Source organism: Onychostoma macrolepis, chromosome 19 (assembly GCF_012432095.1).
Source record: "Onychostoma macrolepis isolate SWU-2019 chromosome 19, ASM1243209v1, whole genome shotgun sequence".
Lineage (NCBI taxonomy): Eukaryota > Metazoa > Chordata > Actinopteri > Cypriniformes > Cyprinidae > Onychostoma > Onychostoma macrolepis.
In genome coordinates, this window is record NC_081173.1 from 29,998,294 (window position 1) to 30,014,036 (window position 15,743).

A 15,743-nucleotide genomic window follows, 5' to 3' on the forward strand; every position below is an offset into this window, starting at 1 on the left:
CAGTCTATAGGCTATCAGAAAGTGAAGTTTGCACGAGTGAACAACCCTGAAGATTTGAGTACTGACAGCTAACAACACCTTGCTTACTTCTTGTAACCATTGTAGGAAGCTCATTTGGTTAGGCATCTAGCTTGGATTTGAGCAGTGTTGCAAACTTAGCAATTTTGTTGCTAAATTTAGCAACTTTTCAGACTACCCAAGCAACTTTTTCTCCCAAAAGCACCAAAAAATTGGCTATTTTAAAAATTTATTTACCAACTTTTAACAACTTTTGATAAGTGAATCAAATGATAAAAAGGCACACATTTTCCCATCTAAATTACACAAAAAGAGGAAACCAAAGATGCAGTACACATATCACATGTATTAAGTTTTACTAGTTTACCCAGCCAATAAAAAAACTTTAAATTGTTCAAAATGTGTGTTTAATTACTACTTAATATTGTATTTAAAATTTAATATTATATCATGCATTTATTATTTTACGAACAAATCTAAATGAAATTGAGATTTGATGCAGTGACATAATGTTGCACTGTGATTACGCAATGATATCACAATGCAACTTTTAGCAACAAATCGACCTTAGCAACTTCTCCTGAAAATGAGTTGGCAACGCTGGATTTGAGACACGTGGCCAGAGATGCTGTAGTTATTATGCAGCTCAATTGGTGTCTATGGTGCTAAAAATGCGGCAGCTAGGATTTGTGACACAGCCGCTGGTTTGTCTTTGACTTTGAGTGCCAAGTGCTTGAAAACACAAAAGCAGGCAGCTAAACAAAGCTTAACCAGCTGTTGGTAATTTTCCTTCTCTCTGTGCCGCTACCTGCTGTGAAACGGCGCCGGTACCGTATCATTTCGCTGTCATCCGCGCGCCGTTTGCTGAGCGCATAAGTGAAGGTTTGCGGTATAAAGCAGTATTGATGGGGGACGTCTCCGGATGCAGGTGTTTGTGCTGACAAACGAGAAAAAGCGCTTCACTAGCTACTAATTGAGCAGAAAACATGTAAGAGACGTGCATTATCTGTGGGCGAAGAAACGCGCATCCAACCAGAGCAATCACATGTCAAATACAACAATAACACTCAGGAGTAAGATGAGGCTTATCTTCGTAAATCACTTCATTCATTTACGATGCTTATGCACTCTATTAAAGTGACTTTCAACATTGCACTATAGGCTATGTACACATCCGTTAATATTATTATATGCACTTAAAATATATATTATAATAGCATATCCACTTTTTTGTAAAGCGAAATAACAATTTTCTGTAAATTTGCAAGACTTCCGGTTCATTAGCTGCTAAAACTAAGAATAACAAAGTGCAGTGAACTGTAAAACTATAGCGCATACAACAGCGTGTTAATGTTTACGACTATACATTAAAATAATATGATAAAAAATTCTACTTTTGCACAATATCAAGCAGCATAACTGTTTTTGTACAGGTAAAATACCTGGAAATGAATGACACCGCAAATTACAAATGGCGCGCCCGACCTTGTGTTCAAAATACTGTATTAAATGTATGTATTAAATTAGCGGTTTTTGCTTTGTCAGAGACTCCATTGAGAGCTGACTAGATGGAAATACTTTGCAAACTAGTGAGCCTCTTAATACAACATTTTAGGCATAAAAGGGGGCCACAAATGTCTGTGGAAAAGTTGAGAGAAAATCAGTGTTTTACAAATTAACTAATAATATTAAAACTAACTAACCAACTAACTAAACTAACTACATAAGTAGGCTAATTAAATTAAAATGCATACACAAATAAATAATAAATATTTGATTAAAATAAAAAAAACAAAAAATAAATAAAAATAGATTTAAATAATAAATAAATAAACACAGCTATCAATACAGTATTATAGTGAGGAAATACTCACAAAAAATGTAATAATGAAATTTAATTAACTAATAACTTTAATAACATTGTTTAATTTTTTTATTATTATTTTTATTTGGGTCTTTATATGAAAATATAGAGCTGCATTTTTTTAAACTTTCCCTTGCACAAGGATGATCATATTTGGGGTTAAGCTACTTAGGCATCAGATGTGAACTACCTTCCTGGACAACATGTTGCCTACTAGCAAATGCATTTTTGGCCTTGTTATAAATCTAGTGAGTTTTCCCAAGACGGCATTGGGGTGTGTTCTCCAAACCAAACAAATACAAATCTGTCATCATTTGTACTCACCCTCAAGTTGTTCCAACCCTGTATGAGTTTCTTTCTTCTGTTGAACACTAAAGAAGATATTCTGAACAATGTTGATAACCAAACGGTTGCTGGTCATGTATTTCTTCCACACTGTGGAAGTCAATGGGGACCGTCAATATTCTTCAAAATATCTTCTTTTGTGTAACACCGAAACACAGATGAAAGAAATTAATACAAGTTTGGTACAAGATGAGGGCGAGTACATTTTCATTTTTGTGTGAACTATCCCTTTAGACAGAAAATGTTGGCATCATAACCTAGGGAGCGATACTATAATACTAAGTAGTGTGTACTGTATGACAGCAGTATGCCATTTTTTAATTATAATATGTGACCCTGGAGTACAAAACCAGTCATAATATATTTGTAGCATGTTCCATGAAGATATTTTGTACATTTCCTACCATAAATATATCAAAACTTAACTTTTTATTAGCAACATGCATTGCTAAGAACTTCATTTGGACAACTTTAAAGGTGATTTTCTCAATATTTAGATTTTTTTGCACCCTCAGATTCCAGATTTTCAAATAGGCTAGTTATATCTCAGCTAAATATTGTCCTATCCTAACAAACCATACATCAATGGAAAGCTTATTCATTCATCTTTCAGATGATGTATAAATCTCAATTTCAATTAAAAATCCATGGTTTTGTCACATATATTCTGCCAAACTAGTTTTCTGACTCTGTGGAGCGATATAGTTGTTATGTAGACTAATATCATCAACAGGCCTCTGAAGGGCTGTTTAACTGCGTTTATAAATGCAATATACACTTTATTGCTGCCTGCCTGTGCACGCACTGAGTGAATGATGTGTCCGGCGTGAAGCATTTCCCGCGAAATTGCAAAGCAACGCATTCTAGACTGTTCCATTCAGACCGCAGGCGCGAGCGCGGGGGGAACTGGTAGCGTTAACTCTCACATTAAAGTTAAGAACGGAGACTTTTTTCTTGTATACTCCATTACCTGTTTATAATTATATTATATAATATGTATTATGTCAATAATAACAACTTCAAAGTGAGCTGATGACCTCTTTAGTGACTGACTCGGCACACAATCACCCCTCCGTTTTCTCACAGCCTCCGGTCCGCTCGTGTTGTTTTTTAAACCTTTCATTCATTAAAGAGTTTTAATCACACACTGATAAGCACGAAAAATCACTTTAATTCTTAAAATGATCAGAACACGCAGAGCAGCCTTGAAGGTAAGAGCGATAAGCGGTGTTTTCCATTTAAAAATGTCCTTTAGATCTTAAAGATAAACAGCGACGGTATAGTAGAGAGTTGAACTGCATGCACACACTTAACTTGCGTGCAGAAAGATAGTAGCTATGATCGTCGTTTAAAAACGTGTGTAAATGCATATTTAATGAGACACAGAAGCTGATCATCAACACTGATGGTGATGCATGTTAAAACCGCTTTTACTTGCGTTTTTTTTTCTAGATATTCAGATCTTTGTTTTGAAGTTATGGATGTCTTTTGATGTCTGCAGCAAGTTAATAAAAATATTTGTTGTTGTTATTATAGGGCATTGTAATATAAATACAAAAAAGTGTCATATTAATCATGTTTTTATGCAATGTATATTATTATTAATGTTAATAGTAATAATGCATTGACTGTTCTTGTTTTCACTATTATTATTATTATTAATAGTTTATTATTATATATAAAAATAATTGTAATTATTTAATGTTTGTTGTAATAAACCTCTTGCTTTCAGGCAAAGCAGCTGGAAGTAACAGATCTGTCAGAGGACAGCAGAGACAGCATCCAGTCAAAGAGATCCTGGAAGCCTGTTAGTATCATCTACAGTGTCAGAAATTAATGCAAATTATTATTAATGATTAATTAATAATATTTGGAACCAATTTGCTGGAGAATATTTAATTTTATGTGTGCATATTGTTTTCCTAAAGATATGAAAACACAAAGTGTGCTGTAGTATGCCAAAAACATTTTAGTTTTAAACTGTAATAGTTTTTGACACTATTTCAGATTTGATATATATATTCTGTTTTTGCTTTAATTTTAGGGCGTTTTTTAAGTTTTAATTTCAGTTGCTAAGTTTTAGTAATTTAGTTTTATTTAATGCATTAATGTTTTTTCAACTAAAAGTAAAACCAAATTTTTTTTCTTGAAATTAAATAAATTTTAACAAAAAAAAAGATAAAACATTTTTACAGTTGATTTTATTTATTTATTTTTTAAATGTCTATATAGTATTATTTATTTATTAGTTTTAGCTATTTTAGTACTTCAACTTAAAGTTTTTAAAAACATTAAAAAAAAACATAAGCATGCACATATTTATACACATACACACAATAAAATTATTTATATATTTTTATAATTTACTTTCTAAACTAAAACCATGTTACTTGAAATAAATATTAGCTAAAAAAAGTATATATTGTTTTATAATTTGTTTTAAACATGTTTTTTTTTTTTTTTCAAGTTTCAAGTGGTTTTAGTTAACTTTAATAACCCTGACCTATCGAGGTGTCGTTTGACCCTGATTTTCTGTGTTGTAGTGCTCCAAGATTTTATTGGATGAGTGATCTAGGGAGTCAGTGTTTTTTCTGGTTGTCCCTGGATAGCTCTGGTTGACAGCCTGGATTTCTCTGTGTCTCTTGTCAGTCTCCAGATCTCCTCCATCTGTTGTGAAGAAACCAGAAACTGTCATGTGTTCAAAAGAGTTGCTTTACTTCTTACAAGCAATGCGTTTAAATCACAAGTTAAGATGCCGCGTCTCCTCTGATTGAGATAGAACTGTCATTCATTTGAATTCATGAGTTCATATTAGAAATATAAATACACTGGAGAAAATCCAAGAGCGTGGCAGGTCTCCTACACGATGTTTATCTCTGATGATTTGGCAGCGCTATTAATAATTGAGATGGTTTTCGCACAATCCAGGAATAATAATGTGTTTTCTCACTCTCTCTGTGTCAGGATGTTTGCTTCAGGTCCAAAAACATCACAGAAGAGCTGGCGCAGGCCTTCATGGACACCGAGAGCGAGGGCGAGTTCGAGGGATTCTCTGTGGACGAGTGTGACTGGAGAAAACCGGTGGTAAATATGACAAAAATCCCACGTACAGTTATGATGTTTGGGAATATCTGCTCAGTTTGGGTTAAAGGAATAGTTCATCCAAATTAGCTGAAGATGTCCACACCCTCAGGTCATCCGAGATGTAGATGAGTTTGTTTCTTCATCAGATTTGGAGAAATGCAGCATTGCATCAGTGTCTCAGCAATGGATGCTCTGCAGTGAATGGGTGCCGTCAGAATGAGAGTCCAAACAGCTTATAAAAACATCACAATAATCCACAAGTAACCCACACCACTCCAATCCATCTGTTAACATCTTGAGAAGACAAAAGCTGCGCATTTATAACAAACAAACCCATCATTAAGACGTTTTGAACTAAAACATGAGTCCATAATCTATAATAACGCTTCCTCCAGTGAAAAAGTGGTCTGGTCTGAATCAGGAGAGAAATCTGCACAGATCAAGCAGCGTTTACAAGCAAAAACAGCTCTAAACAAATATGTGAGAGACAACAAGAGATGGACTTTTTCACTGGAGGAAGCGTTATTATGGATTATGGACTCGGATTTTAGCTGGAAACAACAGTTTGATGTTAAAAATGTCTTAATGATGGATTTGTTTCTTACAAACACACATCTTTTGGCTTCACAAGACATTAACTGATGGACTGGAGTGGTGTGGATTACTTGTGGAATATTGTGATGTTTTTATCAGCTGTTTGGACTCTCGTTCTGACGGCACCCATTCACTGCAGAGTAGGGATGTGCGGTATACCGGTACTGGATAATTATGGGTATATATTATGTTTCAAACGGTACGATATCATAATTTTGCTCAATTCGGTATTTCATACGCTGCTGTTGCGAAGTGCACCTGTAGGTGGCAGTGCTTCCCAAATTGCTGCGCAACCGGTAAATGTGACAACAGAACAACACGATCAAACAGATGAAATTCTATCAACGCACCTAAAATTAATAAATAAAGAGAACAATAGAAGTGAAATATGGCATTACTTTGCATTTAAAACAGATGACAAAGGTGAGCGAACTGACCTTACTGCACCTGTATGCAAGCGTTGCTATAAATCATGTGTTGCCACAGAAGGCAACATATCAAAATTTTTAAGCATTTGTCGCTTGCTCATCCTGATCTTTTCAGAGAATTAAGAGATCGACAGGTGAGTGCATCATTCATAAATTTTAAATTCATAAATTTTTTTACAACTGATCAACGCACATACAGATGTGATACAGTAAGCTCAAATGTGCGTGTGTGACACGCTAGAACCAAGTTTTGGTCACGTAATATATGCACTTGCATTTCATGCAATCGAATATTACTTGAATTTGAATTAAGCAAGAGTTTTGCTATATTAATTTTAGTATCAATAATATGAAGGTAATGTTTCTGCCGCACTGCCGACCGCTAATATGAAGCAGCCGAGAGAGCGAGTGAGATTTATATTTAATGCTTTTTCTTTGGCTATCTGAGGCTGAAATCTGAAAACAATCAGAGAGAGAGAAATAATAACGTGATTTTTAATATTACTTTGACTGTTAGAATAACACTTTACAATAAAGCAACATTTGTTGCATTAATTGCGTTACTTCAGTTGTTTTGTTTTTTTCCTTCAAACTCAGTCAAAATGTAACCTATATTCCCGGTAGGTTTTTGTTACATTGAGATCATTTGTTTGCACTATGCGTTTGAACTGAAAAGATAAGAAGACTTGAATATATATATTTTTTTTCTCCAACATCAAAATGTAACCTATGTTCCCTGTAGGTTTTTTGTTACAGTCTGATACAAAGGTATTAAGATATGAATCTGTTTTTATTATTATTATTTTAATAAAATTGTTTTCAATTCACTTATCTTTTGAGGCTGGATATTTGTCACCTATGGTATCGATTTAGTATCGATACCGAGGTATTACATTCTGGTATCGTACCGAAGCCAAAATTATGGTATCGAGCCATCCCTACTGCAGAGCATCCATTGGTGAGCAAGTGATGCAATGCTACATTTCTCCAAATCTGATGAAGAAACAAACTCTTCTACATCTCGGATGATCTGAGGGTGAGGACATTTTTAGCTAATTTTCATTTTTGGCTGAATTATTTCTTAAACTCTAGAACCGCCAGAGCTCGCTGTATACCTAAAAGCGCCAGCGGGTAAATTTTACCCACACACATGGCAACTGTTTTTATATGGCTAAAGAACATGTTATTTCACTGTATTATGCCACTGTCTTCACAAAGAAGTGTCTAGAGTCATGAAATGATTATGTCTAGTCATTAACTATATTTTTCCCTGTTGTTTTATGTTCAAGACTTTTTAATGCAGCCTACACTAATCCATAATGGTCAGTAAGCTAAAAAAAAAAAAAAAAAGCCTGCACTGACAACGAATATTAGACGGGAGTAAATATTTGGGTGGTGTAATATTATAATACAATGTCATTAATCAATATATTAGGATAACCCATGTTATTTAAATGACTAAAATAGACAATAATGAGCAATAATAATTCACCACACTGCATAGGATGATGCTATGACAAATTCAAGTGCATAGCTTCACCTAGGCCCAATTATTAATTAGTTATATCATTTATAATTTGAATAAGAGAACAACACCAATAAACTTTGGGTAATCAAAAAAATAAAGTTTTATTCATTACATCATAAATCGGATTTTTTTTTTTTCTTCAGGAAACGGCCAGACTAGAATAAGCCGACCCAGGACGCATAACTTACCATCAGACTCTCCATCACTCATGGCATTTAGTGTTTTTAATACCTACCTTCTATAAATCGCCTTCTTTTAGTCATTTTGACTTTATTTATGAAACTAATAACCGCTAAATCAGTGAGTTGCCTAGAAATGTACAATGTTAAAACATAAGCGGGAAGAAAATGACAGCGCTAAAATACATGCATTATATAGCGGGTAAATTTGACTATTGATGCTTATCGGTATAAATGCTCCATTTTTTTGATCTGGTTTTATCTAAATAATTTTTAACAACATTGGATTGTAAATTACATAATTTTAGTAAAAGTCAATGACTGGGAGACTTGAATGTTTTGTTGAAAATCTGTTATGTACATTTGAAAAAATTTACTCCGTGGCGGTTCAAGTTATTAATTATATATAATCAAATGAAAATGTCACCCGCAGAGTCAGAGTGAGGGCTCTGATAACGACAGCGACGACAATGGCTTTTATTCTGACGGAGAGGAACCAGCGTCTAAAAAGAGGCGCAGCTCTGGACTGTGTGTTGCATTCAAGTTTCCCACCAAAAGAGGCCCCGCCCCTAAACGGAACACAGCCAAAAAAGGCAACAAAGAGGCCCCGCCCCCAGCCCCGCCCATCAGCAAGAAGCCTGCAGGAGGAAACAGGAAGCGGCGCGAACCAGAACAATCAAAAGAGTCTACTTTATATGAGCGCATGCGTACAGAGAGCCAATCAAAACCCTCTGATAACATGACCAATGTGGAGAGTCTACTGACCGACGAAGAGATGCAGATACTGAGCAAAAGAGCCAAGAACATCGAAGAAAATAAAGCTATGGTATTATTTTATTTTGTTGTAAAATATTTTTATAATAAATATTTTTTAATAAAATCTAATTCAAAACAGCATTTTTCATATATATTTGTAACTTATAATAGCAATGCTTGTTTTATATTTATAACATTTTTAAATAAAATACCATTAAAAACATTTTGCACGTATTTGGAACTAATAATAATATTTTTACTTTAATTTTGTTTTAAAATTTATAATTTTTAAATAAAATAATTCAAAACAGCATTTCTCATATCGTTTGTAACTAATAATGATAATATTAATATTTATAATATTTCTTAATTCATTTTGTTGTAAAATAATATTTATAATTTAAAAAATATATATATAACTCGAAACAGCATTTTTCATATATATTTGTAATTAATACATTTTACTTCAATTTTGTTTTAAAATATATTTTTAAAATGAAATCTAATTCAAAACAGCAATATTTTTACATTTAATTAATTTTGTTTTAAAAGAATGTAATTTTTAAATATAATACAATGCAAAACAGCATTTGCATATGTTTTTGTAACAAATACATATTGTTTTCTAAAATATTAATACAATAAAATACAAATAAAATACAATTCAAAAGAGCATTTTTCTTATTTGTAACTAATTATAATTTTCTGTTAACTTTTTAAATTTTTTAATCAAATATAGTTCATAACAGCATTTTTCATTTTAATATGTAATAATAACAATTTTTTTACTTAAATAGTATTTCTGATATTTTTAAATATAATATAAATTAAAAACAGTCTTCATTTATATTTGTAAATTTATGTATTTATCTTTTTTATTAATTAATTGAATATATATATATATATATATATATATATGTATATGTTTTTCTCTTTTATTGAATACATATTATATATTATAACTATATATATAAAATAAAGTTAGAGATAAATAGATAATGGTTTTGTATATATTATGGAAAACTTATACTTAAATGAAAATGAGAAATAAGTTAAGGTACTACAATTTATATTTTTGGTGCATTATTTCCTGAATTGAAAACAAATAATTTATATATATCATTTCTTTGGAAAAAAAAGTTAAAACAGTCTTCATTTATATTTGTAATATTTAATATGATAATAAGTGTAATATTAATTTACAGCAGTATTGTCATGTATTTGCAACATTTATTCATTTTAATATAATATTGATTCGAATTCCGTTTATTTTTAATCCATTTGTTCATAATATCTTGGATGTTTATGTTAACTAAAAACCTCTCTTTTCTTGCAGCTTGCAAAACTTTTTGCAGACTTGAGTTCTTTGCCTGAACTTCCTTCTAAGACGACACCTACGGTGAGATCCCACAATCCCCTGCACCAAACACCTACACAGAACTTACCAGAAAATGCTCTGCTTTCTCTTCATATCTAACCAGTTCAATTACATTTACTTTATATTGATGGTCTTTCTGTGCCCTAAATAGAAGAAAAAGAAGCCGTCCACCCCGAAACGGCGTTTTTCAGAGGTTCAGGTCGAGAGACGAAACCCGGGCCGCAAGGCCAGACCCCCGGAGCATTTTGGGATAGAGGTGGAGGAGAAACCGGCTCCTCAGAAGAGAGAGAGCGGACAGATCGACATCAAACGCCTGATGGAGGCAAGAGACGCAAACAAAACTCAACCCAATTCATCTGAAGTCAACTTACTGTAGAGACAGAACAGACCAAAACAGCACCAAAAACATCCGAATATTTTTCTATTAAAATATAATTTATGTATTTTTTCCCCATTAATTAATCGAATATATATATATATATATATATATATATATATATATATATATATATATATATATATATTATTTTATTTTATTATTATTATTATTACTTATTTTTATTTTTTTAAATTGAATATATATTATATATTGTAACTATATATAAAACAAAGTTAGAGATAAATGTTTTTCTATATATTAAGAAAAACTTAATCTTAAATGAAAATGAGGTACTACAATTTATGTTTCTGGTGCATTATTTCCTGAACTGAAAAAAAATTAAATAAATAAAAAATTATATAAATAATCATTTCTTGGAGAAAAAAAAATTGAAAATAAAATTGAGGAAAAATACTATTTCAACTAGTAAACTGAAATAAAAAGCTAAACAGACATTTAAAAAAACAAATACATACAAACCCTAAACTATTTCAATTAATAAATAAAATAAAATATAATTATTAGATGAAAAACTAAAATAAAAATAAGTTAAAGTACTAAAATTTGTATTTTTAGTGCATTATCCTTTCCTGAATTTACAAAAAGGGTGGAAGAAAACCTAAATCTAAAAAAAGTAGTAATTCAACTAATAAACTTAAATAAAGGTAAATGGATATATAAAAAAAAAGAATAAAAATGACTGAACTATTTAAACTAATAAATAAATATAAATATTAAATAAAGCATGAACTAAAATGAAAACTACAAATAAGTTGAAGAACTAAAATGTATATTTTTGGTGCATTATCAATTTCTGAATTGAAAAAAAATGAAATGTAAAGGTTCCTCCTCCACAGTCTGTGGTCTGAGGTTGGTGTGGTCTTCTGCAGGTTAAGGAGGGTCTGGGAGACGCTCGGCCGAAGCAGAAGAAGCGTCGCTCGCGTGAATCCATACGAATGCCGAAGGACATCACTGAAGAAGAGCTGGAGAACGTCGCCGATCGCGCCAAAGACAAAATCCTGGACAAGGAGAACGTGAGTGCTGAGGGCTGTGGTGTGGCGTGTGTGATTGAGATGTGTATTAATGCGTTTATTAATGATCTCAGGGCAGCACGTGCCATCAGTGCCGTCAGAAGACCCTCGACACCAAGACTGAGTGCAGGGGCCTGTACTGCGGCGGGGTCAAAGGTCAATTCTGCGGCCCCTGCTTACGCAACCGCTATGGAGAAGACGTCCGCACAGCTGCTGGATCCCGTAAGTCACCGCAAACTACTGTTAACAATCATTTCATGTGTGACCCTGGACCACAAAACCAGTCTTAAGTCGCTGGGGTATATTTGTAGCAATAGCCAAAAATACATTGTATGGGTCAAAATTATCCATTTTTCTTTTATGCCAAAAATCATTAGGATATTAAGTAAAGATCATGTTCCATGAAGATATTTTGCAGATTTCCTACCGTAAATATATAAAAACTTAATTTTTGATTAGTAATATGCATTGCTAAGAACTTCATTATTTATTTCAATAAATTGACCCTTATGACTGGTTTTGTGGTCCAGGGTCACATATAATAAAATAAATATACAATTGAAAAACTTACACGAAAATAAGAAATCTTGCTTTGGAAAGTAACTGAAATTAAGATTAAGCTGAAGTACTAAAATTACAAAAAAAAAAAACCTAATTAGAAACAAAAGACTAATACTTCATCTAAAAATAACTTTAAACTAAAGTAAAACGAAATAGACATAAAAATTAAATAAAAATATTAGATGGAAAAACTAAAATGAAAATGAAAAATATTGCCATGGCAATGAACTAAAATGAAATAAATTAAACCTAAATGGAAATCTAAAACTAACTTTCACTAAAATAAAAATGAGAAATTGCTGCTGTAGCAGGCAGCTAAATGAAATAAGTTAAAGTACTAAAATGACTAAAACTGAGTTTAAAATGAAGCTAAATTAAAAAATATATATATATATATATATATATATATATATATATATATATATATATATATATATATATATATATATATATATATATATATATATGTATATGTGCATATATATATATATATACATATATATATGAAGAGTTTGGTTCCTAAATGCCAGTTAACACCAAAATCAGTATTGTATCTGGTCGGTATTGAAAAGGCAATTTTAAATTTTACGCAAAATGCGATATCCGTCGTGTTATTGTGTCATGTTTTCTCCCTTTTTTTTCCAAACCGTGACAAATGCCGGTCTCCCTTCTCTGCAGAATGCGATATATCCGCTCAACCAATCACAGCGCACCATTCCACGCACTGTAGACAGTAATGGCGGCGCTTTGAATACACCCGGCATCCGAGCTTTCTTCATCTACTTTGTACTTTGTGATCAACAAACAAACAAAAAGGGCTGTTCATAATCACGCTGAAGTGCTCAAAATTGTGAATATGAATGGGAATATACTTCAGAGATATTTTACTCATAAGAATTTCTAGGGGTGCCAATAATTGTGTCCAACGTGTATTTGAGAAAAACGTTTATTTCATAATGATATTTCCCCCCATTTTAAATTCTTATCATCCAATGAAAGGTTAGATTTTTGTGAATTTTTTTAATAAAAGATCAAAAGGATTAACAATGTAGATTAATTTTCACAGCCTTCTTTGATCATATTTACCAAGGGTGCCACTGGTTTGAACAAACTCTTAAACTTGAGGATTAAACGCAAAAGCCACTGCCATGTTTTATATACACATCTTCTTTATGAAGTGTGAAATGCTAGTTAATATTCTTGGTGAAAGATCATGACAATATGGAATATTGAACTTTGCATAAGAAGTTTTGGATTTCTGGCTTTTGGAAGCATTGAATCACTGATTTTGTGTGTGTGTGTGTGTGTGTGTGTGTGTGTGTGTGTTCCCACAGACGTGGGAGTGTCCCATCTGTCGAGGAGTGTGTAACTGCAGTCTGTGTCGTAAGCGGGATGGACGCTGCGCGACCGGCGCTCTCACCAGACTCGCCAAATTCTACGGACACGACAACGTCCGGGAATATCTGGAGAGGTGAAATCACTGCACTCACTAAATATTACCTTAAAGTGTCTCCTGAGATTTTAACAATATTTCAACAACTTTCACATGTTCACAGTTCTCTGATGTCGGTTAATGATCACATGACATGCAGATAAACACACACACACACACACACACACACACTATATATATATAATTTTTTTATTTACACATTTATTTATTTTTTTCTGATTTATTTATTAGTTTCTCATTGACTCACAAACAGTTGCTCATGAAGCCCAGTTTGAGAAACTCTGGGTTATCTCTTCTTATGGGAGATTTTTGTATAAAATCTCTTAATCTTCATCATGAGGTTTGTTCTTGATGGATGTTTTAAAAATCTTTTTTTACATAAATATTTATTTTGTTTTATTTCTTATTTTTAACAGGGTTTCACAAACATTTTACATACACAAGATATTTTCTAGTATTGTCTAAAATAGTTTTAAAAATAATATTAAAATTGTTAATTTCAATAATTTAACAACAGTTATTTAGTACTTCTTTATACATTTTAGATATTTTAAATTTTTATGTAATTAGCTTTTCATCAACTCTCAACCCACTCTCATAATATTTATTTATACATTTATTTAGATAATCTACATTTTTCTGATGTAATTAAATTAAAAATGTTTAAAATTTTCTGATGTAACTAATTATTTGATTAATCAACTCACAAACCACCTTTATTTTCTTAGAAATATCTACAAAAAAATGTAAATATAAATATAATTTAACAAATTTTATTAAATTTATTTATTCATTTTATTTATTTAAACCACCCACATAATAAATATTTCTACATTTTAAATTTCTGATGCAATTAATTATTAACTTTTCATCAACTCAAAACCACCCTCATAATAAATATTTTATACTTTTTAGATTTCTTTTTAAAATTTTAATGTATTTTTTTTTTTTTAGCTTTATCAACTTGCAAACCATTCTTAATAATATTTATCCTTTTTTTCCCTAATGTAATTAATCAAGTCACAAACCGCCTGTGGTTCAAGTTTGTTAAACTCTGGTTTATGTTTTCATATGAAGTCTCTTACATGTCACCATGTAGTTAATTCCTGTCAAATTAAACTAAGTGCTCCGTTTCTCCAGACAGGAGTTTAATGCTGCTCTGCTCTGTGTGTGTGTGTGTGTGTGTGTGTGTCAGTCTGCAGAAGGACGTGGAGTGAGGACGATCATCGCTGTGACAGACCTGATGGGAATCAGACTGATCGTTCGCTCCTGACACTTTTAAAGTTGAGCAAGAAAACACTGAGAGTTTCCATCAGTGTTCAGCAATGATATGCAAACCAGTCCTTACTTTTAAACTTCATGATGTTGTACTGTTTTTACTGATTTTGTTTTAATGAATCATACTGTTCTCCTGCTAATTAAAGGCAGAGGTATCATGAGATCCTGTAACAGATGTTTCTGATTACAGAGCCTTTTCTCTCATTTGCACAATTTGTGTTTTTCTCTGAAATTTGTTTATTGGAAATTAGTTTAAATAAAGGTCCTTTTATTTCACATTTTACATGCTCAATGTTATTATTATTATTTAAATATCATATGATGTGTAGTGATAAAAGATTTAATTAATTAACAAATTAGTCCGAGTGTGTGTGTGTGCAGAGGGAAGTGTATTAGATGGTAAAATCATTCAATCATATCAAAATACAGGATATCTTGGTGAATCTCATCAAAAACAGTCATTTATGTTGAGAAACTGTTGAGAAATGAATCGGATGTGGATCGTTATATTTCAGGGTGTAGGTTTGATTTTGGCATTGGTGGGGACATAACAGCAGACAACAGACATTTAATTGTTTGATAAATTATTGCTAGGGACAATTTTGTAGTCGCTAGATATCGGTAGGGACATGATATAGTGTCTCTAAATAAACTCTACACCCTTGAAAATCATAAGCGATGTCCAACGTTCAAACAATAGGTAATTAGTTGAAAGCATCCAGTCTCTCATACCATTGAAGTCAATGTTAGATTTATCAGTATTGTAATACATATTTGAGAAGTTATTGTTGTATCTGATTGTATTAGTCTATATAGAGTGATAGTCAGTGTGAGTTGTTTGTAAACTTCTCAGGTTGGTATGACCTA

General features: G+C 32.0%; 1 protein-coding gene across 1 annotated transcript; it reads left to right on the plus strand.

Moving 5' to 3' along the window:
- The first annotated feature begins 3,229 nt into the window (after positions 1-3,229).
- cdca7b (cell division cycle associated 7b) lies at positions 3,230-15,152 on the plus strand. Its single transcript, XM_058752456.1, is given in 11 exon segments — positions 3,230-3,438; positions 3,960-4,034; positions 5,192-5,311; positions 8,474-8,866; positions 10,133-10,195; positions 10,326-10,496; positions 11,444-11,587; positions 11,659-11,789; positions 11,791-11,806; positions 13,480-13,616; positions 14,794-15,152. Coding segments are annotated over 11 exon segments (1,302 nt in total). The 5' UTR covers positions 3,230-3,408; the 3' UTR covers positions 14,816-15,152.
- Positions 15,153-15,743: the final 591 nt, after the last annotated feature.